Source organism: Idiotropiscis lumnitzeri, chromosome 10 (genome assembly GCF_059441095.1).
Source record: "Idiotropiscis lumnitzeri isolate Australia: NSW breed Sydney's pygmy pipehorse chromosome 10, RoL_Ilum_1.0, whole genome shotgun sequence".
Classification (NCBI taxonomy): domain Eukaryota; kingdom Metazoa; phylum Chordata; class Actinopteri; order Syngnathiformes; family Syngnathidae; genus Idiotropiscis; species Idiotropiscis lumnitzeri.
In genome coordinates this window covers 19,326,669-19,353,799 of record NC_142400.1, presented here as the reverse complement: position 1 = coordinate 19,353,799, position 27,131 = coordinate 19,326,669, and the positions used below count along the sequence as shown (strand labels likewise).

Below are 27,131 nucleotides of genomic sequence, written 5' to 3'. Positions count from 1 at the left end.
AGCCATCTGTCATGTAATGTTTATGAGCCCTTTTGCGTTTGTGTCTTGATGACCACTGTCACAGAGAGATACCCATTACCGATGCGGCCTGATGAACGATGTTACCCAGACGCGTAGCTGACACCCTTGTGTCCTTGGCCGCAGAGAACGCTGTCTGGCTAGCCTTCTCGGCCAGTAAAGAATGAGGACAGGGGGACCTAGGGGATCGGCTGAGGACCTGTCCGTTATCCTGTCGACAGGATGCTCATATTTCTCTCTTCTTCCAGCACCGTCTCTCATTTCCTCTTTATCCGGCCAATGGAACTCTAGGGCTGGTCAGCAAGGCAACAATGAGGATTCCGTCATTAATCGTAACAACGGTGAAGAGTGTCCTTACCACTCACCTTAATACATATCTACATCTCCACAGATGCAGTTAGCGACGCAGAATGCCGCCCCCCGCCCCCACCAGGGGCTGCCGCAAGGGTTAACAAAGGGTTAATAAAGGTGTGAAAATGATGAATGTGGTGTGCGATTTCATCTGTCGAATTGAATTGTTTGTTTGTATCTTTTTGCAGGCTGCACAGACACTAAAAGCAAGTTTTTATCACACTGTATTGGTGCTACGTATATGATTCATTTACCAGTTGGATGATATTGTTAAACCAGTGTTGTGAAAATGCCTTTGCACTTGACCACCCTCCCATCCTTGGTTTTCTTTTTTTTTTTTCAGATTAAGAGGTTCGGACAAACAGTGCATTTTTATTTGAAGTCTGTTTCCACATTTAATTTACTTTACTGTATTTACAGCCACTATACTTAATATTGTCATGATCATTGCCTGTAAAGATCTTAAATAATTGCCAAAGTGAAAGCCATAGTCTACAAATACAAACCCCTTTGTCCTATCAATAACTACTGCATAGTTTGATATCATTTTAATTGAATTTTTTAATAATTTGACATTCATCAAAGCTGCAAATTACCTTTGTCCTGCTTACTGATATGTTTTGTTAAAGCTATCAAATATATTTTTGGCTCCCCTTGGATGGCCTGCCATTTCGTGTTATATAACCAACATGTAAATTGTTTTGTGTTGCGCACACACTGCGAGATGTTGTCTCAAACCAGTAATCCATCGGTATGTATTTTCTGTACTTCTTGGCCTCGTAATGGTTGATATTGAGCCAATCAGCAAACTTTGGATGAGAAGTGGTTGTTTCACTCTGTTCCATTCTCTCATCCCCTACAGAATGGACAATAAAAGCATTCACTTGTTTACTTCACTTTCATTAACTTCATAACAATCCAGTACAGTATGTTACTTTAGTCCCGATACATTGAGAAAATGTCACATCCTCTTGCCCGTTGTCCCACTCCAATCCGTGCCCTAAACAACATCAACTCTAACTAACAATACTATTCTTACAGCGGTTACACACTGAACTGGTAGCCAGCTGATCACAGGGGACAGAGACAAGCACTCACACTCACATTCTCACCTATGGATAATTCAGAGAAGGGTTACCCACGTACAAATCTTAAAGGGGCCACTAAGATTTTATTTTTAGGTGTCAAAGTTCCCTGTGAGGCCACATGCAATAACGCTGTAAAATTAAAAATGAAATGTCCTTTGCATTCAAAGCCATAAGAAAAATGGGAAATGAAATAAGATACAATACAATTTGATATATATTGTACTCAATAGAAAAAAACCTGAGAGGGGCTTTGCCTAATTTTACCTATCACTTCCTGTTTTTGTTTCTCTTCAAACAAAAGTGTGTCCATCACTGCAGTTATTTATTCTTTTAGTATTTAGCTTCTTGCACTGACCCAAAATCCACGCCACTATGTGAGCTCGCTATTGCTTTTTGTTGTTGTTCATAGATTTGACAGCAATCTTGCTTGCAACTTGATACCCTGCGAATAAGCTAGCGTTAAATGTTCAGAGACAGTGTTAAAAATACAGAATGTTGGTGTTGCATTAACACCACTCGGTTATAAAATAGCTTGTTGTCCATGATGTAACACAATAGGTTATTAAAATGGGTCCCCTAGATTTGACCCTTATTGGTGTCTATTTAAAATGTGAATCGCACCCTTTCGTAATAATTGAAGTTGACTGGTTGTAGTACAAACAATTTTCTCCAGCATCATTTTCCGCCTTGCTTGCAAGATAGAATTAATTTACCTCAGGTTAGCAAAACTTTCACGTGAAAAATTACTTAGCATCATAACTTAGTTTCCACTTGAGTTTTCTATTTCATGTTTTTTAAAACAGATTAGCCAGGCGTTGTATTTTGTGTAACATCACGTTTAAGTTGAAGCAGGTGTGGCAGCGTGAGTGCCGAGTTGCATGTGACTTTTTTTTGGACTGGTGAGTAGGGCAGCTGACTCCATTCACTCTAATGAGTCATTTGTCAGCTGCGCAACAATCAATATATGTATATTCTTCAAAATGTACAAAGTAATACATAAATAAGATGACATGAAAAGACTAGTGTATATCCTTGAAGAAATTTAATTGCATTTAAGTGTTTGTGTGGAAAGTTAATGTCTGCATTATATATCTTAGTGGCCTACTGCTGTTTCGTATAAGCTGTCTGAAATGGATTTAATAAAAATGAATAATAAAAAAAAATGTAATTAAAATCACGTAATGTGCTTTACTCAAGGTAGTGAGGCATGGGGTAACCCCCACCCCTCACTTCTAAACACCCAATAGCGTCATTATTACCACACTGTCAACAATACATTTTGTTGCTGTAACACACTAATGGGTGTTGAATATTTAACATGTTAACAGTTTAACTGGTTTGGTAAATGTTACTTGGTAGTGAGGACAAGTTTCTATATGTAACTTTGCCAGTGTTAAAATTAAAACCCTATAGTGTTGAATTAATACCAGCAGATTTGCAGTGTATGATTTCAGTTCATTTATTTTTGCTGTTCTTACATGTAAATGTTTCTTCAAAATTCCCATCCCTATATTCATAATGCAGTTTCAAATTGGAATTCCTCATCACTCCTTTTTTACTCTACTGGGACCTTAAACAAGTTGTGTTGCATGGACACAAGTACTAGTATACACGTGCCGACCTATTCAAATCACAGTGAAGGAATAAAGGGGCTCACACATTGCACTTATTCTTCACTACGCTTACTTTGTGTGCAGCCCAACTCCTCTGCATGGCGCTGCACCGTTGTGTCATGGTAACAGTTAAACAATTAAAGAATTGGTTGATGACGAAGTATCACGTGAAAAGGCCTTAACAGTTTGGGGGCCACAAAGAGGCAGCTGGGGGGCCGGATGTGGCCAAGGGGCCGCCTATTGAGGGCAATTGATTTAGAGTCTTCAGTTAACCTAAGAAATGTCTTTTGGAAATGCGGATGGAAGCCAAAGAAAACCCAAACAAGCATGGGGAAATCAAGCAAACTCCAGTCAGGAAGGCCAGATTCAAACCCTCACCTCAGAAATGAGGCAGATGTGCTAACGACTTGTTCACAGCACCGCCCAATCAAATGATGAGCATCAAATTGGGTCTGTGTTCATAAAGAGCTAACAAGCTACTTCAAATGAGTGGCAGAGTGGTACGGTGCACGTTGTAATTTTGGCCATAGTGATAGAAATTGAACTTACAAAGTCAATAAATTAGTCAGTAGTTTAGCTGGCTCGGCACCAAAATTATAGAGAATCTTCCTTTTACATGTAACGTCCGCTCTGCTCTCTGCAATCACAGTTACACCGTTTTTGTGTTATCCTGTTAACTTCATAACTCAGTCCTGTGAGTCATGGGAATGGAATATTGTCAAATTATAACCTCTCAACTCAATCCATGCTTGGCAAATGTAACCATTTTTATAATTAATACTTTGCACGATAAAAGGCTTTTAGAATCTGAATAATTCTTCACATAAATTCAATTAATCAGCGAGGCCCTATGTTGTTACATGTCAGACCCTCACATGCAACGCCATCCCTTAGTGAACATCCTCAATGATGAATCATTAAGCATAGTACGCTGATAATTGTATCTCAGAACTGTCACTTGTGAGAAGGCTGCTAGTTTTCCCAGGAACAATTTGTGTCGTTTCATTTTTTTTTTTTGCTTTGTGTTTTATTTTTCGTTTCTTCTCAGTCAAATGGCACCAAGCCCTAGCAACACCTGTCTGCCCCTGCCATCCTATCAAACACCCCAATCACTGACAGTGTCCGGCACTTAACTCCTCAATCAGTGAGACAAGTTTATGGATGACACCGTCATTGCAATTAATCAGAGGGACTTGATTAATAACATTATGTCACCCCTTCATTAAGACTTACACAAGTGGTGCTGCCACATATAATAATTTATATCCCGCTGCATTCTGGAGCTAATGACGGACAGAGGAACAGACATATTGCCATTTGCTCTCAGACATGTGGAAGTGCATGGAGGAGAAGGAAAACAGAGTGGGTAAGAGAGTGTTTGTATGGTGAGTACGTACATAGCCTCAATAAACACATTCGCAATCACTCTGTCATGCACAACTCAACAGCTTTTGCAGAGTTTAATAAATGACTTTAATTGGCTGTAGAAATGGGCTGGCGAAAGGCGGCTGAAATATTCTATTTTGTCTCCCTTCTTGTCTCTGTCACACACGTGCATGCACACGCAGGCACACTGCTGAATGAAGCCATCTCTTTACCTTTACTCACAGTTCCTGGGTCTGCTGTGGCTAATTAGTTGAGTGGGGTTTTAGGTTTGGTAATTAGACAGAGGCAGGAGTGACGGGGGCTGTGGGAGTTGGGGAGTTGAGGGTGTCTGACTGACTTGCGAGGAAAGAAACTGGACTGTCTGGCAGCGCCAACAGCCAGCCCAACTGTGTCCCTTAGGCATCTGGCGGTCCACACAACAGCGATGATGTCTTTGTTTCGCGCCACATGTTACAGACAGCAGAAACCTTCAAGTTAAAGTAATAAAAATAGTGAAGAGCTTGTTTTTGGACAATATCAACCTATGGGGTAAATTTTAGGGCTTTCAAAATTAAAGCGTTAATTCACCATTCATTTTTAAAAAAAATTCACCCGACTAAATAGTTTAACTCAGTTTTATTTACTTCAAAAATTAATTTGCATATATTGCAAATCCAAATTCCAACACTGTATCATATTAGCTGTACATCTTGAGAACTTTATCGCACAACAAAACACCCTGCTTAAGTTACCACTGGGCCTTGCAAACCAACACTGTTGGAATCTGGTGCTCATAACTAAATGTACTAAATACGAATTGAGAATTGTTTCTAAGAAAAATTCCTGTAAAAATGACTCTTATTTAGATTCTATTCAAGAATCAAAGACAGCTATTAGAAAAGTCTTTGATTTAAAATACACTTCATATTTGGTGATTTTACATTAATCACAAGATATTTTTCAAGTAAATACCTGTTAAAAGCTTCACAAAAAATGCAATTAATCGCAATTAATAATGGATTTTTTTCAATTGATTAGTTAAAAAATGTAATTGCTTGACAGCGCTAATAAATAATTTATTAATCTGTCTTGTATGACACATTTTAGATACAACTAAGTTGCTTCTAGAAAACATAAATGCTGTTCAATGGATGATTCAGTTATTCACTCACAGGAAACATTATGTAGATTATTCGATTTTTTAAAGACGTATATCAAATATTTTCTGCGATAAACTCCACGATTGGGTTAATCAAACATTTATGTTCGTGTAGATTACACTAGTGTAGAGTGTTTCTACTTGTGTTCCCTTGTTCTTCTACAAAAAATGAAACATACAGTACACCAGTATGATGCAGTGCAGTTCTACAATACTGGAAAAGTTCATCCATCTAATCCACTTTCTATATTGCTTAGGCTGTCCACAGTCGTTGGGAGCTGGGGCCTATCCCAACTAACTTTGGGGCAAAAGGTGGACTACATCCTGGAATGGTCAACGATCAGTCACAGGGACATTATGTGAGAGTCAATTTATACCGCTGGTGTTGGGCAGAATCCTCTAAAACCATTACTTTTCAAGCGGTATTTGCTTAACCATTTACACTGAAACATTGAAGAGAGCAAGCCACCATCAACGCTTTAGCGTGATCAATCATCTGGAAAATAAGACTCACACGGACGGACCAAATAAGAGATTTGTGAAAGAAATATTACATTTACCAAATTGTGACAGGTTTCGGCCGAACGCAAGCGATATTCCCACTCAGTCAACTGACAACTGTATGAGAGTCAACAAGTGAAGCACTTCACTAAAGCAAACTACAGGAGTACTATTAAACGTTATTCCAGCTTTTTGACAGAATGAACTTTGCAAAGACAGAATTGTTTTTATTTGTTTACATTTCTAATTACAGTTATTAGGTTAGTTTTTAGAGGGGGTTTGATAGTTTGTATATTTTAGAAAACACTTTGTTTTTATTTGTATTAATTTGAGAGAGAGAGCGAGATAGAGAAAGAGAATCAAGTGCAAGATAAAAATAACACTATTGTTAGGGCCACTAAGTATTGTGTAATGAAGTGAAATACAATTCTCATAGACTGTTCAACCATCTTCTGTACAGCCGCTACAGTACTGTAATACCAAAATAAACACATTTAAAACCAACCGTGAAAGCTCATGTATGATATTAACAAAGACGAAAACTAAAAGTTTTTTACTATAATTATAGTGAATTGTGAAAAAGTGTAAATGTAGTTTGTTAGTTTCTTGTTTTTTTTTTATTGATTGAAAACGTTTTTTTCAATTTTTATTTTGGTTAGTTCCTTAGGTTTCATTAACTATCATACCCGGAGGTGTAATATTTATAAACGAGAATTCAGTTAACTCTTAGAAGCAATAAATACAGTTGTAGCATTGTACAAAAAGTCCCTTGAAAAGACTTTTGCAGTCTTTAATGTCTTGTTTACTCCCAACAGTTCCAGGTTGCTTCCCTATGTAGCCGGTAAGAAGCCTCTGAGTGCAACACAATCCAATTAAATAAAGAGTGTTGTCTCTCCAAGTTCCTGTGTTCTCTAATTGGGGCTGTGACTGCTCACTAATCAGCCGAGGTACAGGTGGGCCCTGGAGGACGCTGAGACAAGGCTTCTCCTGTTAATTGAAGAGATGCTAAACCTGGCCTCCTCATTGCCATGCAACATAGATGCAAACAGTAGTCAAGCATGCTAAATTTATCGAAACATCCATGTGCATCATCTCCCCTCTCACCTTTTGTGTTGCTTTTTTTTTTAATTCCATAAAGATGAAGCAACAGGGGTGTTACAGAGGTGATTGTGATAATTAAATGATCACCTGTTTGTGCTTCTGATCAACTTACCCCGTTTCATGTTCACCTTAATTATACACTTTACCCCAGTGAAAAAAGGACAACTTTGAATTGATAATTGTTCGTAAGTGCTCTTTGGCCTTCAGGAAACTGCAATAGCAATTCCTAATTTGAAATTACCACAAGAGTCGAAGCAAATTTGGCTGGATGTGTTTGTGATTTCCTGTCCCATCTGCTGAAGTTACCCACCGTGCATGGTGTGTCACACCTGTAAAGTATATCACACTGGGTTGTACTGTGAGCAGCCACCTGGATGAGGAAATAACATGCCCACCGTATATTAAGGCTACAGCCATCTCTGCCAGGATTTATTTCCTTTTATTTAAAGCGTTGTTTTTTTTCAGGCTGGAAAACTTTGGGGGGCTTTTTAAAACTCTCCAGGTGCAACCTAATTAAATTTGAAAACATGCAGCTTTTATACAGAATTAGTTACCCCCAGGAATGTTTGAATGGCTTAGTGCTACAAAGCACAGGAATGACAATATATGTCAAAGGGCAAAGTAAGACACAGTAACTTACTAAAACATTTTCCCCATTTTTCTTTTAGCAGTACAAACAGCAATTTTAAGTCTGACTGCTAGTTAAGTGGACACATTTTTTTAATTATGTGCAGCTTTCGGGCATGTGAAGGCAAAGATTGATTGTTTAGATCGTGTTTCTGTCAGCTACACACAGGCAATAAAATATCAGGCACACCTGGAGCAGTATTCAATTTTGACATATCCACGTAAGCCCCTAAAAGACAAACAATGAAGTCCATAAAACATTTATAGTAGATGAAGTGCTGGAGAGCGCTAAAAGCTAGCAGAGTGAGGCATCTGGTCTGAAACGAGTCAAAGCGAGTATGCACATTAAACACTGTGATCATTTTACAGCTGCAACTGTAATAGGGGTGATATGTATACATTTAGGCAAGATTAAATACATTTTTTTTTCTGATATTAAATGATGATTGTGCAAAGTGAAAGTGAATCTCCTCAAATTAATCAAACACGGTAAACTGTAAAACCTCACTTTTTTATTTGTCGTTGCAAAGCTGAGTATGTATCACAAACATTCTGCATAGCGGATCGGTTAATTTGGCAAACTCACCATTCATTTCCATTTGACCTCATTACATGCCATATTTGCAATGATTTGAAAGTGAAAGAAGAATTCTTTGGAGCAAAACATTTACAGTTTACTGCTCGAATTCGAGGGAGGTACCACTTCGACCACAACCTTGCCGAGGTTCTTTCCTGCATACATGTAGTCCACAGCTCGGAAGACTGACTCCAGGCCAACAAACCTCCCCTCTTGGGCCAAATCCCCATAATCCACCTTGCACATAAGTTTGCCCATGGCAAACATCTGCATCATACGAGTAAGCGCTTCCCTGTAGTCGCCGATGAAGTGAGGAAGGAAGAAACCTCGAACGCTTGCTGACTTCTGGAGAAGCTTTACAGGTAAAGTTGCCCCACTGAACTTTGGGATTCCTGACGCCGACTGGTAACCTGAGATGAAGCCAATGACGATTAGACGGCCTTTTTTAGCCAAACAGTTAACTGCCAGTTCTAAAGTGCTGCCCCCGATTGATTCATAAACCACATCAACGCCTTTTGGGTACTCTGTCTTCAGGGTCTTGGCCAAATCCTCCGCTTTGTAGTTAATTGGCCTGTCGCACCCGATAGATTTAAGGAAAGCCGCTTTCTCATTGGATGAGCAGGTTCCGATTACATGACAGCCGGCCTGTTTGGCAAACTGCACCGCAAACTGTCCCGTTCCTCCCGCAGCTGCTGTGACCAGAACAGTCTCGCCTTTGGCCAGGTCACCCAGGCGCTTCAAGGCGATGTAGGCGGTAGCGCCGCTGACCAGCAGGGTGAGAAACTCGGGCTTCGCCGAAGGGACAGGCACACTTTCCTTGGCGGGAACCACAGTGTACTCTGCAAAGGCGCCGCTGCTGAAGTAGGCCACAGTGTCCCCGACAGTGTAGCGGGAGCTGGCGCTGAGGCCGAGGCCGACAACCTCACCGATACCCTCAAAACCAGCGTCGAAGGGAGGTTGCACCGCCGGGTCGTAACGGCCTGCTGAATAATTAATATCAGAGGCGTTGATCCCCACAAAACTGAAAGACAGTGGCAAAAAAACAAACATACATTTGGGATGAACGAAGAGACGAAACGGTTAACACCACCTGAGATACATGGCCACTAGGTTTGTTCTGGACAAGATGTGCTTTTTTTTTTCTCTTGAAAAGTGCAGCAAACTCTACTGACAGGAAATGCTTATATCAAACAACACAATTCATTATATCAAGATTCATTGCCTTCAGACACCCAGAACATGCTGCACTTTGAAAACCATACAATACACAGTAGTCACACAGAAAGATGACTCATTTCATTATCGGCAACCCGATGGAAATAAACGTGAGGTGGAAGAAGTGAATAAATAAACTGTCCTTACTGTTTTATAGATCAGCATTTTTGTCACATAATTGTCCATGTCCATATAATGCATCTGTACACTAGCGATGGGTCAAAGTAAATGAAGAACTTGATTGCAAATACAAAATACAACTATTACTGCAGATGAAACAAAACATAGCAAAGTGATGACGTTAAAGACACATATAAATTACATATACAGTTATATTGATATTTTAATAAATTTAAAAACAAGCTTAATTATAAAGATTGAATCCTGTTCTTATCTTCACCTATAATTTGATATTTTTCTTATAACAGACAGCACATGAAAACACTACATTTCAAAGTAAAATTAACTGCCTCATATTGATTTAAAAAGCAAAAGTTGGCATCACAGTTTTGCAATCAGTTAATTTTGGGACTGCAAAATGTAATTTAATGCATAAATTCTGGACAATCATCCTGACAAAAATGTATTTTTTTAATAAATAAAAAAATCTAAAAACGATGCACTTCCATTATTTTCCTTTTAATTTATACGTAAATATTTTTTAATATCTTGTACATACTTTTCATACAAGCCATAGACTTAATATTTTTGTGATGATATTATTGGATTCATATTTGTGAACACTGATACCAGTGTATTAACATTCACGGAAAAAGTAATAATGTGCTTTTCACTCCTCTTTACTCCGTCTGCTAAAATTAAAACATCCGAGTTGTTGATATTGCCGCGACCAACAACCGCAAAGTACCTGATGGTCAAAGGTCTTCATTTACAAGCAAATAATCCTGATCCTGTAGGCTATAATGTGATCTTCACACAGAGTGGTGCAAAACTACATTTTATTGAGCCGTAAATGCCAAAATATAAAACCTAAGCGGACTGTGAAAGGCGTATTTAACATAAAGGCTCAGGTCAAGCATGCATATCTAATAAAAAGCAAAGGTAAAATATTGCTTTCAGATGGATTAATAACTTAAAACTATGTTTATTCCTAATACAATATAATACAATACAATCTCTTTGTAACTGGATTGTATGTAAATGCATTTGTTTAATTGTCTCGAGGCACAGTGACCAGTATTCTGCTCCTCCGAATAGGTGAAGACAGTGCTGCATCTTCTCCATCATCACATCTGCTGGTACCAGTGGGCCCCCCATGACTTTGTGTTTGCAGGTTGGTGACGTCGACCAACATGAAGACAGAGAGGGAGGGAGAGAGAGAGAGACAGAGAGAGGGGGGGATGCCGAGATGGATTGATAGACAAATGCTGGAGAGGGCGGAACTTGGAATTACAGTACAGCTCTTATTCCTCACGTATTTTGCCATCTTGTGATGTGGATGATTGCAGCTTCTGGCGGACATGGCTGAAACGAGGCAAGTAAGGCTAACCCCGCTTTTATTTACAACTTGTAAACACATCATAATAATAGACACATAGTGAGCTAACACGATTGTGGGCTGTATTTAAAACGTGCAGAAACGTCAACTTACCGATTTCTTACGAGCAAGTCCGCGTCTGTGGGTGTCGGAACGGGAACAGTTTGCACCGAGGCGGCTTCTCTAAAATTGGAACTCAGCTTGTTTACGACCACCTTTTTCATGCTGCTCGCTATTGAAGATCCTTTAAAATCAATGAAGTGCGCCGAGTAGGACATGTCGATGATGGGGCGCCTCGGAACCGGAAGAAGTCCAGAAAGTGAGTCGGTGCCTCTTCGTCTCGAACTGACGAGTGAAAACAAAAACGCCTTCCGAGCACTTTTCGCCCACATCTGACCGGACATTGCCGCTGTAATGTGTCAAAGTTCACGGGCAACTTGAGGGGACGTTAGCCTGCTAGAGGCTCGTCCCCCGCGCCTACACGATAAAGGCCCAGCCCCGGTCAAACGAGCCCGTGATGTTGCTTCGAACCGACCACGAACATGACCGTACCGCGCAGCGCAAGTCTCGTTTGCATACGCAAAGCGTATCCGTCCGCACGTGGAGTATTTAACACAAAACGTTTGGTTGTGCCGAAGCCTCGTAGAAGAGAAGCACAACAGCGACCCACACACGCTAGTCGGCGTCGCTGGAGTCCCACCCCTTTCCTCTTCTTCCCGGACACGACACTCACTTCCTAGTAAGGTGAAACAAATCAATCCTCGGTTCCCTACACCTCCTGTCCACACCTCCGTTTCAACCTCAGGAAAATAACAACAGCTTGACTCGCGTGCTCTCATTTAGCAGTCGAATAATGTTAAAATAAACTAAGAGAAAAAGCCGCGTGTATATGTCAAGCGACGTGTTTAAAGAGCTATGTTGCATTCGCAGTGTACACCTGTAACCGTTGCTTGGATAGCTAATTGAATAGCCAGATGGTCGCTTTTTTGGACGGATGGGGGAGTTAGTATTTTAACCACGTTTTAATGTCAATCGTGGGACATATTTTACTCACTGACCTGCCAACTAAGGCTTTGTCGCTGTCGTACTTTAATTTTCTATAAGTATGACGTGGACGTAGTGGTAATATTTCAATCTCCCCCAAGGTTCTTGTTTGTGTGCTTTTAATGGCTACATGAGAATCTGGTGGGCTGCTATTGTCGGGTTTCTTTTTTACAGCAAAGCGGGGCAGAGGGAGGGAGAGCGAGAGAGAAACGGAGAGAGAGGGAGGGAGAGCGAGCGAGAGAGAGAGAGCGAGGGCGAGGGCGAGAGAGAGAGTTGGTTGGGTAAGGGGACAAGACAATTAAAAAGATTGACAGGTAGCCTCCTCTGTCAGGGGTGACGCTCGTGGAGAAGGGGAGGAGTAAAAATGTAGCAGGAAAAGCCACTCGATGCGTCTGTCTATCAGTTGAGACTGTCTGAAACAGCTTCTCGATCCGTCGTGTTTCAATTTGGACTTTTTTAGGAGAGGGGAAAAAGCTCGAATCTGTCGCCGGAGTAGCCCCCTCCCTCGTTTGCCCCCTTCGTTCTTTTAAGAGACAAACGTGTTAGTAGTCCATGTCGATGTGGTGTGTTGTTGGCGAAAGCTTTGGATGCGTCTTGTTCGCTTCTCAATTGATTCTTTCCTTCTCACCGCATCAAACAGCCACCCCCCCCCAAAATGCGACTCTGTCCTGGAGATGCAACCAGATGATCATTTGCGCCACTCGTAGAGCGTAGGTAAGAGAGCAAGATGATCGTTGTGTTGATTTGTTTGTTTTGTTCACGCTGAAACAGTGGGTTGAAAGGGAGGGAGGAAAAGTCTCCGCCGGACGAGTGAGGCTGGATCCGGGCGGGCTGAGGTGGCGTAGTGGTGACGGAACTGACATTAACCCATCTAATGCCTGTGTGTCTTTTATCTTCCTCTCTTTTAGGGTTCTGGTTTCGGGAGAAACTGAAGGAACTCCTTTCGTATCAAGAAGTGTGCGTGGCGTTCACTTCGGAGTTATTTGTTTTGTTTATTTATTGTTTTAGCCCCTACGTGTGAAAAAAGTGCAGCAAACTATCGCTCCATTCAAAGACATTGAAGATTGGGGATTTTTTTTTCTTCAAATCAAGCCGAAGTGAACTGTAAACTTTGGGTTTCGAGCTTTTTGCTCCCCTTTCCGACCCGACCACGAGGGAAATGAAGGACGATGATATTTGATGGACATGAAGGTCTCCCGAGCTGCTCCAATCCGTTCGTAATTTTTGAGCTCCACGTCGCTGGAGCCGATCCAACTATTACGTCTAAAAATATCTGCCAGTGTGAAAAAGAAGACTGACATTTTCAGCTCCGAGATCAAAACGTTCTCCCACCCACAAAGGGATGATTCTTCAACAGTGACAGTCTTGAGTTTTTGTCATTTCTGCATGAGAAACACCGTGGAGGCTGACGGTCACTATGCCGAGGAGAAAGCAGCAAGAGCCGCGCCGATCAGCAGGTATAACACAGCCGCCCCTTTTCCACCACCATTTATCACCCCTCTAGCCAAATTACTGCAGGCTACTTCTTTTATATTCACTCATGCAGTCTATTTATTTATTATTGCGTAATTTTGGTTGTGCTGCATGCTACAGTCTCATGACTTAACTCCTGAATTACATTGATTTTATCATGTTACCTCCACTTGTGGTATATGTGTATAAATGCAGAAACAACACTCGTTTCTGTACATTGATCCATTTCGATTGTTATCTATTGGCAGTGATGTTTTAGGGATGAAACATAGAACAGAATGTTTCCGTTTTTGGGGATAAAAGGAAGCTTTTGAGGCTCAAGAGTGAGTAATGATGAGTGGGATGGGAATGAAAGTGTGAAAATGGCGAGAGACGTTTCTTTTCTTTTTTTCGTTATTTTATTAGAGGTTTGCCATCCTTGATTTGACTGGTGATTGATCGCCTGTCACATGGCTGTCTGTGATCTGTTCATTCCTGATGAACTTCAATAAATCCCTCTGTAAAAGCAGGCGTGCTTTGTCAGGTTTAAAACTCAACACATCTGTTGTCACAGCAAGGATCAGAAAAAGTTTAGAATTACGACTGGAAAATTGATTTTGAGGGAGCGTAGTAAAATTAAAAAAGAATGGTGTGCAAGTGCAGTGGTCAATTGTAAAAATGCATTTCAACAAACGCGTCACATCAGAGATACAAATTTTCCCTCACAAAAAAATGTTGGTTTTCTTTTTGTATTCATATCCAAAATTAAGCTTATATCCTCTTCAAGACTCAGTGCAGTATCGTAATCGATATCCAGTGCTGAAGGGGAGTCTAATATTTACTGTGCGGCCAGCTGATAAACCCAGGTGTTGGCAGAGGGCTGACACCATTGACTTCTAGTGGTTTGGATCTGGACTCCCCCCTTTCCCCCTCTCGTCTCCCTGAAGCCTTTAAACAAATGTAAATGAGTGACAGGGGTTTCTACCTCTGTGCTAATGAGGCGGACTCTTTGAAGTTAGGCATTAACAACTGGAGTGAACAAAAGACAGTTACAGAATTTTAAAGAGATTTTGAAATATGAGGTGCAAATCGGGTCGAAGAGGAGGGCCAGCCGCTGAAGACTTTGAACTCTGCAGGTTTTATCTTTTTAAGCGTAGAGCTGCTGCTGGTGATGTTGAGGAGGAGGAGGAGGATGAGATGATGTGGAGGAGTAGACGACGCGCAACCGGTGCTCACAGTCGACTTATTTCTGTCTGCCTTTCTAGCAACGCCGTGTTCATGTGAATTTGAACGCAGACTGTGAAGCAAAGACTCAGATCTAGATTTTCAGGCAGACCTCCCCACTCCTGAGTGTATGTGTGCGTGTTGGAGATTTGGTTGTTTCAATAAAATACACCCTCTGGAAAAGGTCACCCTTGTTGGAATCAGAGTGACTCTCATTAGCCCTCTGCATGAAAACATGACATCTCTTTGACCCCTCCATTCCCAACGCTCCCCCCCCCCCTCACATCATACACCCCATTGATCCATCACATTGTCCACTGAGTGTCATCATCGGTTGTAATGGTCCTTCACAACTTGGCATACAGGATGTTTTCTATACTCGTGTCAACTCTGCAGTCGTACAAAGTATCACCCGATCACTACGCCATGATCCAAATCACACCAAATTACTAACATAATATTCACACACCCTCATGCGTGCCCAACACACACACACACACACACGCACACGCACGCGCCAGACTAACCCGAGGCTACAACGAGAGCAAATAGTGACCTGCGGCAACCTCATATTACAGCAAGGAGAACGTTTAAATTTAGACATAATCTGAGCTAAAACAAATATTGGTGTCTAGATAACGATGGAAGAACTCTTAATTGTGCTCCAAAGTTCTGAAGTCTGATTTTTTTTTTTTAACGATTTTATTACCTGTGCTTAGTTTTTTGTGATGGCGTACATTAGTCATGTCACTCAAGTAAAAAAACGAGTAAATTATGGACTCCTCTAGTGTTCACCTTGTTTTGCAGTTAATATTTTTCTTACCCTAATCAAAATGTCTGCAAAACAATTTTGTTAAATTCTAAAATAGCGGATAATTTTTTTCTAATCCCGCAACATTTTTGTATAGCCACTAAAATGATGATACTATGTTTTTTTTTTTTTGTTTGAAAAAAAAAAAATATGCAAATTATTTTTCAACAAAAATTATATCAATAAGTTTGGAGACAATTGAACAAAACGTTTCTTCATTTCCTTACTTCCGTGTGTTATCGCATTTACGGACTTTTATCATTGAACGACTTAATTGATGAGAAGACACAATTTCTAAAAAAAATGGTGCTGGATTTTTACTAAGGGTAACACTTGCTTTAAAAGGGTGAAGTGGAGTTGGTGGGACAGATTATAATTTTTTAAATTTCTGTAGCTCATGATGGTAATTACGTGTGTGTGTATGCGCGCGTGTGAGAGAGAGAAAGAGAGGGGGTGTGTGTGTGTGTGTGGGGGTGTGTGTGTGCGCATGTGTGGGGGGGTGCGCGCGAGTGTGTGAAACAGAGAAAGAGAGACTATGCGCGTGTGTGTGGGTGTGTCTGTGCGTGTGTGTGTGGGGGTGTGTGCGGGGGGGTGCGGGGGTGGGTGTGTGTGTGTGTGTGTGTGTGTGTGTGAGAAAGGGAGACGGTGTGTGTGTGTGCGCGTGTACATTCAGAGGAGGGAGCGATGGGGGTAAGGTTGCTATACCCATCGGCTTCATTAGAGAGAGCCCTAATTATCTGTGCAGCTGATGGATTTGTGACAGGCCCTAACGATTAATGCTGACAAATTCAGTAAGGTGTCAAGTCCGCAGCTGCCTTGATGTAATCAAGCTGATATTATACAGTCCCCACAGCCCCGAGTGCAGCACCAACTCAATTTGCCTGTGCAGGTGACAAATGGACTTTGCTACCTGACTAATCACGTCAGGAGACAATGCCCGTTAATGACCTTTAGTAAGACCTCACCACCCCTCCTATAACCTCGTAATAAGCAAGTTCATGCGGCTTCAGCGAACCACATCGTCTTTCTTCTTGTTTACATTTTCGTAAGTAAAAGCGGAATGAGATGTTTTCCTTGGGGAAAAAAAAGTGAGCGGGTGTAGCATGACCAACTGTTGCAGAAGTTTTCATTTTTGTATTAATGACCATGTTCACCGTTTTGATATATAAGGCTCCTGTGAACCCTTTTTAAAAAGGCATTCCGTAGACACATTTACACTTTTGCGCATGTCGTGCTCCTGGGATTAAATCACAACCACATCATAACATTTTGTCTGTGTGAAAGTAAAAAAAAAAAAAAAGACGGCAATGCGATTCAGTTCTGTCGCTGCCTTGCTGAAGGCCTCCAGTTTATTCCCAGCTGGAGGCTCGCTGTGCCCAGGGATTAATGATTTTGCATGCTCGGGGTAGCTAAGATTACACAGCGACCTTTGTGCTCTTACTTGATGATACTGTTATGCGATATTCTCCCCCTGAAATCAACAGTATGCCCAGATTTATGTGCTCCCCACCCCCTTTTCTGTCTACGCCACTGTCCTGAGGAGTGTGTCATCTGTAGTTGTGCTTGTTCCTTTTAGAAAATGTGCCTTTTTCTTTCAGTTATATTTGAAAGTGTGTTTTAGCAAAGGAAAGTGTTTTTATTTCTATTTTTTTTGGCCGTACAAAATTTACAAGTCGCGTAAGGTTGTATCCATGACTCCACAACTCAAAAGCTAAGTGTGCTAAAATCAAAGTTAAAAATCGTTTGCTTACGAAATGGAGAGTGTAAACTAATCCATTCCAAGAGCGTAACAGTGTTAGAGAGAGTGTATCTTCGCACAGACTGGTGTTAGTTTTCCTGGAATGAATAACTTGAACGGGTGTAATGGTAGCCACACCATGTTAGTCATCCTCTGCAGGAGGACCTGTTTTCAGAGAACACACACACACACACACACTCTTTTTTTCGTTCCCCCACCAGAGCACAAAAACAACCTCAGGAGAGTCGCTCCACATATTCATCACCTGCGACAAATTTGTTCACTCCCCAAAATCAAAAGGGGAGCGACAAACCCATTGATCCACGATAATTCATCTGATTTCCGTGCTTAAGTTGTATTTGTATGTTCGGGACATTCCCTCATAGTCGGGGTGTGCGTGCGTGTGTGGGGGGATGTGTGTGTGTGTGTGTCGACGATGCTCAAGTTGGATCAGCGTTTCTGTTAGCGGGTGTCATTGATTGGCCTCATCAATAGCCATTTTTCCTCCTGGCCCATCTTATAAACTAATTGATTAATTTGCATGAGGGACTCGGGCCATTTAAAGGTTAAACAACGTATAACTTAGTTTCACGTCGCCAGGACTGTTGGTCTGTTGATGTGCATCTCATCTGTGCTCGCAAGTGTGCGGCATTCGAAATGAGTGTTCTGTAAAACTGCTGCAACATTGGTATTGATTACTAGTGACTAATAGCAGCTATTAGTGAGCTTTAAATATCGTGTTCTCCCATACACAAGGAAATAAAATGCACACCCCTCCTTGTTTCAGGATGTCCTTAACCAGACATACCTTTAGGGCACTCTGGCACAAGCACGGGTGGTTGTGTTGTCCTTGCTGCACTTTACACATGCACACACACCTCCCTACCTAATGGTTAAAGTGGAGCGGCATGGCTCTGTGGGAGGTCATAATGGAAGTGGCTTAGTATAATGCAAAATCATATCATTAAAGTGGCCAGATGTGCTTTGTTGCTTGTCTTGCAGCGCAAAAAAAAAAAAAAACAGCAACGAGTCATGGGATCCAAAAAAAGGCTGAGAAAATCATGTCTAAAACGAATAGAAAGCTGCCTTTTGTGACTGAACTGACTAGGCACCCTTATTCCTGATTTCCATAGATAAACAATTTCTTCCTGAATATTTTTTTGTGGTTAATTTTACAATGTAATAGCAGCAAAACTGATGTCTTTTTAAAATTTTGCTTTGGTGGAATTAAGATTGCATTGAATCTGAGGATAAATGCTGCACGCGTGTCATTATCAGTGCTTTGTTAAGACTGACTTTTTAGAATTTGCTTTAGGAGAGAAAATGTGCAATTTAAGGGCAAATTTATCGAAACGTTTTCCTTTGGCACGTTATTTCAAAACACGAGGAAGACAAGCGGGCAATCGTTCGAGAGAAGAAGTCATGCGAGATTTAAGGAGCAAAAATTGACATCTAAAATTTTCTTAACTAAAGTACTGCATTTTCGTAGCCAGGGTACATTTGCTCTCTTGATCACTGCTTGGCCCCTCAAGAGGCTATGCGCAAGACTGCTAGAGCCAAATTTAACATGTTGCTTCTATCAATAAAAGATGAGCAATTACAGAATATTTTGTCTAATAAGTATTTGAATTCCTCAGTGCAAGCAAAAAAAAAAAAAAACATGTAGCTTACCCACTCATTACATCAGTAAGCGAGGGGAGTGAGAGGCAGAGCTTTGATGCCAACAAACAAACAAGACAAACAAGATAGGCCCACTACACAAGAGTCCTATCCAGGGACACCCAAACCCTGCATGCTCCTCCGCCTCTGCATCATCTAATGCCTCTCTCTCTCTCTCTCACTCTCACTCTCACTCGCACTCTCGCTCGCTCTCTCCAACCACCTCTTTCATGCACCTCTCATCTCTCCTTTTATCCCTGTACTTCCCACTTCCTTTTTTATTACTAGGCTTTTACACTCTTCTGCATGTTTTTCCACTCGCACCCCTCGCCACGCTAGATCACCACTAGCTTTCTGACACTCAAAAACATTCGGAGTGTGTGTGTGTGTGTGTGTGTACATTTTTATAGATTAGTGCTGTCAAATGATTTCAATTTTTAAAAAATGATTTGCAAATTTTTTCACAATTGAGCACATAATTAATCTAATTTATTAGCTACAATTTTCAATGTATATTCTATGAATATTGTATTGTAACAGATACTTGAGTAAAATCTTGGAATTAATCTGGGAATTTTTTTTATTTTGAATCGAAGACCGTTCTAAAAGCTATCTTTGGTCCATGTATACAATTATTTTCCTATAAAATACACATGTTGAACGATACGCCAAAGACATGATGCTAATATGGTATTTGAATTTGGCTTTGCGGCAGTGACCCTCCTCTGACCTTGGCTGCAAAGTGAGCAGAGGTCAGCTGCCACAGGAAGTAAATAAAACTGATTTAACTGAGTTAATTGTTTTTCAATGCTCTCTCTCTCTCTTCCACGTTTTCCAAAATACAATATGGGTGTAAATTGATTATTCTTTGTTTTTTTTTTGTTTTTAAAATTAATGCAAGTTTAGGTGGGCACCAGACGCATCACATCAGGCTCTATGGTTGGCAGGAAGGGAAAAGGGTGGAGGTTCAGCTTTTCGGATGGGTATTAGAGCTGACAGATGAATGAGACGATGGACAAATTCTCCCCCAACAGCTGTGGCTGCCGCCATTATCCTGACAGGTGTCAATTAAGAATTATTGCAGGCCAAATGCCCCCACTCCCACTGTTTTCTTCCCCCCTCACAAACGCACACGCACATGCACACAGACACACATTTAGTTCCATTCATCCCAGCTCCTCTGACATGCCACACGCACCCACACGCACAAACGCTATCACACACACACACACACACACACACACACACACCCCATACACCCCTGCACGCACACACACGCACACACACCCACACGTCCAGCTGTCGACATAGGTGCGACAAAAGTAACATTTTACCCTTGTCAGTGACCCTGCAGCCGCACTCCTCTCCGCTTGCTGATCGATAACTCAGCATGCTCGTGATCATGAAAGTCGTCGCCTGTCTCCGTAGGTTTGAGACTGGCCATTTTTGACCATGTGCCCTCTCCTTCTTTTATTAACCAAATCAATGCAAAGATGCAGGCACGTAGAGTGACATGAGACAAACATCACAACATTACGACCTGTATCATTTGCTCTATCCAGAGCTGCCAACTGTTACAGATTATCCGTATTTTGTTATGGAAATCATTTTCATATTTGGAAAAAAACAGGTCAAATTGCTCAAAAAGGTTGAAAATGAACAAAAACATTTGGTAGGTAATTGCTAAATGTTTGACAAAATATACATGATGGGGTGTTTTTTCACTGGCGCGATCCAGTGTTGTCACGCTCATGCATGTGCAGTGGACGCTAGCAGATGCGTCCGACATTTCCCGGAAATTAATGACTAACCCTGATCGTCACTAGCGTAAATAGATTCTTATCAATGGCAAGGAACAAGGGCAGCAACCTAAAGTGAAGCTTCGTTGCCAGATTATGCCCATTAATGCACAGACAAGAACTGTGTGTGTTAACAACAACTTTATCCATCGTTGAATAACAAACGCCACACTGTGTTGTTACTGTCATTATATGGCCATGTTGAAGCGCAGTTAATGCTGAGTGATATTTTGATCATTTGGTTTTGTTTGTAAAATACGTACTGCTGCTTGTGTGTGCATTGAGTATTGTTGAAATGTCAGTGCTCAATAAATAGTTTACACATTTTTTGTTTAATTTATTCTTTGAAACATTAACATTTGTGCAATTACGATCACTTCATTTTAGTAATGTTACACTGAAAAAATGAATTGTCCTGCAAATAAATATGTATCGGTTGTCTAGTTTAATGAGATCCAACACAAGAACAATATATTTAAAAAATCTACCAGACTTACTAATGCTGAGTTTTACTGAACGTGTCTGAGAGAAATTCATATATCAATTCATATGGCTGTAGTTTACAGTGGATTTAGAACTGTGCTGCATCATACCGAGAGCTTCATTTCCATAGTGCTAGTCCAGTTAAACACGTGTTAAATAGTTCTGAATTGCAGCTTCAGAGTATCTAAGATGTTGGTCGCCTCAATCCAGTTGCCCACCATGTTGGTTTAACACATGGCCGCCATTGTTCTACAGTGTCCATATGCCGTTCTACAATTTCAACCTTTTATTTCTGCTGTGGTACAGGGTTTTATGATGTTATGCTTCATCAAAGTGCAGTGAATAGAAGATAGTTGGCCCTATATAGTGGTTTCAGATACAACTTAGTTTGTTTGAGTATCTCTTTCCGTCAAACTCCAAATTTCTAATTATAGAACATATCACATGTTTAGTGAATTTAAAAAAATATATTGACCTTTTGGCAAAGTGCTCATACTGTTGGGTTCTGTAATTAATGCACTTTCCAGTTCCATTACAGAATAAGCATGAAGCCGCTTTGTAGAGGCAAAAAGCAAAAACGGCAGCGCAAAAACGACGCCAGTACAGAAGGTTCTCTGGAAATACACACATGGATTTGCATGTTCATGTTGTGAGTCTTGGATTTACATTCATTCATTTGAAACAATTTTCCACACAGAAGATAATATTGCTGTTATTTTGCTACTCCCGCTCAAATTGCGTCTCATGTTTTATAATAAGAAGCCCTCTCAGCGAAAGCCCGGCTGTTTTTAGAGTTACACTATGATGCATTACTTTTTTCTGCTCCTTCAACACAAACCAAACTCAGCATTTAGATTTTTTTTTTCTTTCTTTCGGCCTTTATCTTCTCTTCTGTCTGAAACTGGCCATGGCCTGCTCGGAGTGATTATCGGACCTGAAAATATTCCCATCCCCATGCAAATCACTTAGCAAGCATGCTCTCTTATCATTCTTGCTTTGCCCCCGCTCACCCTAAACGCTTGTGTGTAATCAAAGTAAACGGCAGCAAAAGCTAAAAGGGAAATGCTCTTTGTGGAGATGGATGGAGGGATTAAATATTAACCGGATGCGGCTGACTTAAGGCAAGTGTTTTACATAGCAGCTCTTGCCGCAGATGCCTAGCATTGATTCCATCTCCTTGGCGTCTTTACCCATTTGGCTGCTTGCTGTTAATTTCTCACGATCATGGTGTTAGCTAGGCCTTTAGAAAACAGAAAGGGAGACCAATGAGCGGATCATTCATCCACCTCGAACCCCACTCCTCATCCTGTAGGGACAGGTGAGATGGATGATAGCAATTTGAAATTTTGTTTGTGCCTGTGATCATCAAGATTGTTTTTGGTATTACCACAGTGTAACGATTGCTGTGATTAATTGAGGTGCACGACCGGGAGCGAAGGAATGGGGGAGACTCAATGTAGCAAGTTCTCGGATTCTCTGCACTTTTGCTTGTGAATGTGTTGTTTATCAGCTGACCTTCAGGTCCTACATGGCTGCCTTTGGCCTCACAAAGAACCGCTTGCTGTCCAAGTCACTTCCTTCATCTACTGGTATCATTTCTTCTTTGTCCAGCTGTGATTGTAAGACATCATCAAACTACTCAACAGCAACAAAAAAGCCACAGTGCTGATTAGATGGATATTGATGGTAGGAATCTTCTTCTTGTGGCACTGACCATCAATGTGTTTGTTGGCCTCATGTGTATGGCACTATCCCGTGGATCACAGAGGCAGCCTGTTAACATAGGCTGCATACCAGTGGTCGTGAAACCCCCTCTCCACTAAGCACATGCACGCACACACTAACACACTGCTGTCGACAGCATTGTGAGGGCCTTCTGGCATGTATAAATGCAGTGTTGGTATTGCTCTACCCTGCAGTCGTCTGACATCGGCACCACTCATCACTCAGCCCTAATGATGCCTTGTTTTGCCACTCCCCACGCACACAACCCAACCCCAGCCAGGGAAGACATCTGATGGGGTCGTGAGCAGGTCATGACCTCCAGGTGGCTGCAGTCCGGACAGTCTGTGAATTCCTTGTAGTGTTTTGTTTGCTATCTCTTTTGACTCAGTGTCTTCCTCCTCCTCAGCTCACTTTATATGTATGTGTATAGAATGTACGGCACATTATTTTTGTACTGTGCCCTCATCATCATCGGCTATTCCAACAGCTAGAAAACCACAAAAAGTCCAGCCACCTATTTGCTTACGGCTTAACATTTTGCATGCATGGTTACATGGTGACTAGGTTAGTAGTTTATTAAGTGTTCATGTATATGCAAACAAAATAATTAGTTTTGTTCAGTATACTGTAATTAGGAGGACAAAGTTGTAGATTAAGCATAACAGATGGACGTATAAATAAAAAAACTTTTATTATCTTTTATTTTAACAAGATTTTTAAAATTATCGCTACTCCACAAACAATTCTGATGATGGGCCAGAGTGAATGATAGTCATCCTGTTTGGCAATACATGTCCATCTCCAAATTGTTGTCTTGTGTGTATCGTACTGCGAAATGTACCCCTGTCATGCCTGACTCATGCATATTTTTTATTTCCTTTTTTGGCTATTAAATCAACACAGCACCAATCACATTGAGAGGGAATGTGTGTGTGTTTGTGTGCGCGTATGCATGTCAGAAGGGGGGGTCTGATCAGAGACTGAATCAGAAAGTTTACACACAAGAAGAGGAAAGACAGAGATTGCTTTTACTATACTTAAGCCCACCCATTGCGTGGGCGGTGCTTGCAGAGGAGGGGCCAGTTGGTTGCTGTGATAGGCTGTCCGCCAGGAGGTCGGCTGAGGGTTGGCCTCTTGGGAGTGGTTCATTGGCTAGATACTTTTGCAATACAAAATAACACCGCTACATCATAAGCGTTTTCACCGTTTGAAGATTGATGGCGCAGGCTTCTTGCTTTTCAAGTGCTTATGTTTATACTTGCATGTGTGTGTGCGTTGCTTACTTTTCAAAGTTCATTGCCAGTTCCTGTGGGACTGTGTGTGCGTGCGTGCGTGTGTGTGCATGTACAGTTAAGCTGCATGCGCTCATCCTCCAGTCAAACACATGGATGACAGATGACCCAGTGGGAGACACTAGTCATCCTGCTTAACTGGAATTTTGAACCCCCTAACACTTGTCGCCCTCCTTTACTATTCACCTCTTTTCTGAAAAAGAAACTTTGTTTACTTCCTCTGTTTTAGTCATAAATCCTGGGTTCAAAACTCAGATGCAATGTTGACCCCTTTCCTGAAGTTTGAGCCTCGCATGGCATGATAAGATCAATTCATGCACATGTGTGCCAGTGAGAATGAACTAGCTTCAACCTGGCTTCGTGCATGCCTCTCTATTGCTGTAGGAAGAGAGAGGTGGGAGCTCACTCGACCAGGGGAAACCTAAATCCTCATATAAAAAGGCCATGCACTCAGCCCGGGCTGAGGGGAGGAGGGAGAGAGCAGAGGGAGAAGGGACGAGAGAGGCCGACAGACATTGGGATAAGGAGAGAGAGGGGGGGAAAAAAGTTGATTTCCTTTTTCAGCAGAGCCATACATCACAGGGCCTCCCAGCTGCAGTGTCACAAGCTGACAGAATGACATGTGTCATTTATCAAAGGGGCCAGGCGGGGGCCTTGGGAAACGCGCACCACAAAGCCTGAGAGAGTTCATTCCAACACTCAACCCTCCCTCTCTCCCTTGTTCCCTTCCTCCCTCATCTCTACACCCTCAGCCCGCCCCCGCCGTTCACTCTCCTCATTTTCTCTTGCTGCACCCCCCCTCCTTCCCACCGACTACCTCGACCCTCCCAGTTCACTTTGCCTGGTGCCCCCCAAAAAAGGCGCTCTTATGTATTCTTCTACTCTGTATTCACTACAATGGTGTGTACCTGTGTATTGTTAGTCAGTGACTACAGTGTGACCTCATGATTATGTAAGAAATTGCCCGTCAGTCCTACCCCAAAGTGAGAATAATTAAACTTTGGCTAACTAGTGTATACTTTTCAGCAGCAATTTGTTAATTTACTCCCAACAGCACATCACATCACTTTATTGTAGGGGTTAACTCAACACGTCTGCTTGAAGACGTTTTTATTGGCTGCCTTCTGGTTACACTCTCCTTATAGCATTCTTCGCTTACATTGACATTCTGCATACTTGCCACAAAAGTGTCATTTGACAAGGAGTTTACTGCTTTCCTGGCTGGTTGGGCCTCCGTTGGAGGCCTGGAGGGGCATTAAACCGAGCACTGGATGGCCAGTTAAAGAAAATATTAGCTTGCAAAACATCTTGCATACAGGAACACCCGTTGCAGCTAACTATGACAATAGCAAGTTATGTCAGTTCAGTCACGGTCAGCTTTGTACAACATTTTGAGTTAATGTCTTAGCAGCGTGCATTTGCACCTCTTCCAGCTTCCTCTCATCCATCACCGGCTCACCTTTCATTGGCACCCTTCATCAATCCACATTGTCAGTCCTAGCCAGGGTTAACTTCATCCGAGCCAGTTCCAGAATCATGAAAGCATCTCACCTCGATGTCCTTCCTTTTGTTTACTATCCTGGAAATGCTTGCTTTGTTGCTGTTTGTTTCACATTTGCATGCATACTGTTCATATAGTTGCAAGGAAAGCACATAATGTGAATACATTGTAAATTACGTGGGTTTCTGTGAAAATTGGTCTTGAAATTTGATCTGAATGACAACAATAGACAAAAAAAACAACGTTCTATATTCTGATTGAACACAATATGTAAACATCAGGGGACACAGTGAAAAAAGTACAGTACCTGAATCTTTTGATTTAATTACTCGTTGAGCCTTATTTTGCAGCAATAACTACAACAATATGTTTCCTGTAGTTGCGGCTCAAACGTACACAAAGGTCAGGAGAATTTTTTCATTTTTTATTTTTTTGTTTGTTTCTACATAGAGCATGTCATGTTGCTTCCAAACAACGTAACTTTGCTTTCATTTCTTCACAGATAGTTTGCCATTAGCACTTTGGAATATCTTGGTCCTCTTTTTCAAACTTCCAACCTATAGCAATGCGTTCTTGGACTGCAATGGCTTCCTCCGTAGTTTTCCCGTCATGACATCCAATCTCATTTAATGTTTTACCAGTCGCAGATTGGTCAACAGAGATTTTAGTGTGCGTGTGCGTGTGTGTGTGTGAGAGAGAGAGATTTTTGTAAGTCATTTTGAGAGGAAAACTAAAACTAAAAATAAAATATGTTTGCTCAAGTCTGCACACCCTCATGCGTAACTGGGGTTGTGGCTGTGTTCTGAATTGACCAATAACATTTGAACTTGTGTTAATTGAGAGTGAGCACACAGCTGCCACCATTTGAAGTTCCTCTGATTAACTCAAAATAAAGTTCGGGTGTAGTTACATCTCACAGCTTAAGTCATGTTTTACGGAGAACTTCCACAGCATTAGAGGTATGTGATTGTTTTGAGGGAGCAGTCAGGAGAAGTGTACACATTTTTTGAAGGCTTCACATTAGCACACAAGTTGTTGAATGCAACATGAGTTTAAAACCAAGTATACAACAAACAATTATTTTGATGAGCAATATATCGGTGCATTATTTTTTTCCATTAATCAATTAAAAAAAATCAGGACATTATTTTAAATAGGCAGTGCAAAATGTTTTCAGAGGATTGTGGCTTGTACTGTAAGATGACTACAAACTACAAACTAACTTTATTTGAAGTTAACCACAGGCAGTTTTAATGGTGGCAGTGTGTGAGTCCTACACAAGTTTGAATA

General features: G+C 41.3%; 2 protein-coding genes across 3 annotated transcripts in view; one reads left to right on the top strand and one right to left on the bottom strand.

Moving 5' to 3' along the window:
- Positions 1 to 8,313: 8,313 nt before the first annotated feature.
- LOC148329592 (prostaglandin reductase 3-like) lies at positions 8,314 to 12,121 on the bottom strand. The gene is made up of 2 exons (XM_088306616.1): positions 11,228 to 12,121; positions 8,314 to 9,421 (listed from the first exon to the last, which is right to left on the bottom strand). Exons 1-2 carry the CDS (start codon positions 11,515 to 11,517, stop codon positions 8,491 to 8,493), a joined length of 1,221 nt encoding a protein of 406 aa, XP_088162742.1. The 5' UTR covers positions 11,518 to 12,121; the 3' UTR covers positions 8,314 to 8,490.
- LOC148329591 (teashirt homolog 1-like) overlaps positions 10,979 to 27,131 on the top strand; it is a 40,460-nt gene continuing 24,307 nt past the window's right edge. The window contains exons 1-2 of one of the 2 annotated variants that reach the window (XM_088306615.1): positions 10,979 to 11,114; positions 13,066 to 13,614. In XM_088306615.1, the coding sequence (XP_088162741.1) occupies positions 13,575 to 13,614 (40 nt within the window). In that variant the 5' untranslated portion in view covers positions 10,979 to 11,114; positions 13,066 to 13,574. Of the gene's footprint in view, positions 11,115 to 11,907; positions 12,872 to 13,065; positions 13,615 to 27,131 lie in introns of those variants that run through there. The other variant, XM_088306613.1, reaches the window with a different exon arrangement.

Coding starts and splice junctions, on each gene's coding strand:
- LOC148329592 (XM_088306616.1), bottom strand. CDS start 11,517: ATGTCCGGTCAGATGTGGGCGAAAAGTGCTCGGAAGGCGTTTTTGTTT. Junction 9,422..11,227: donor GACTTGCTCGTAAGAAATCG/GTAAGTTGACGT, acceptor ACTGTCTTTCAG/TTTTGTGGGGATCAACGCCT.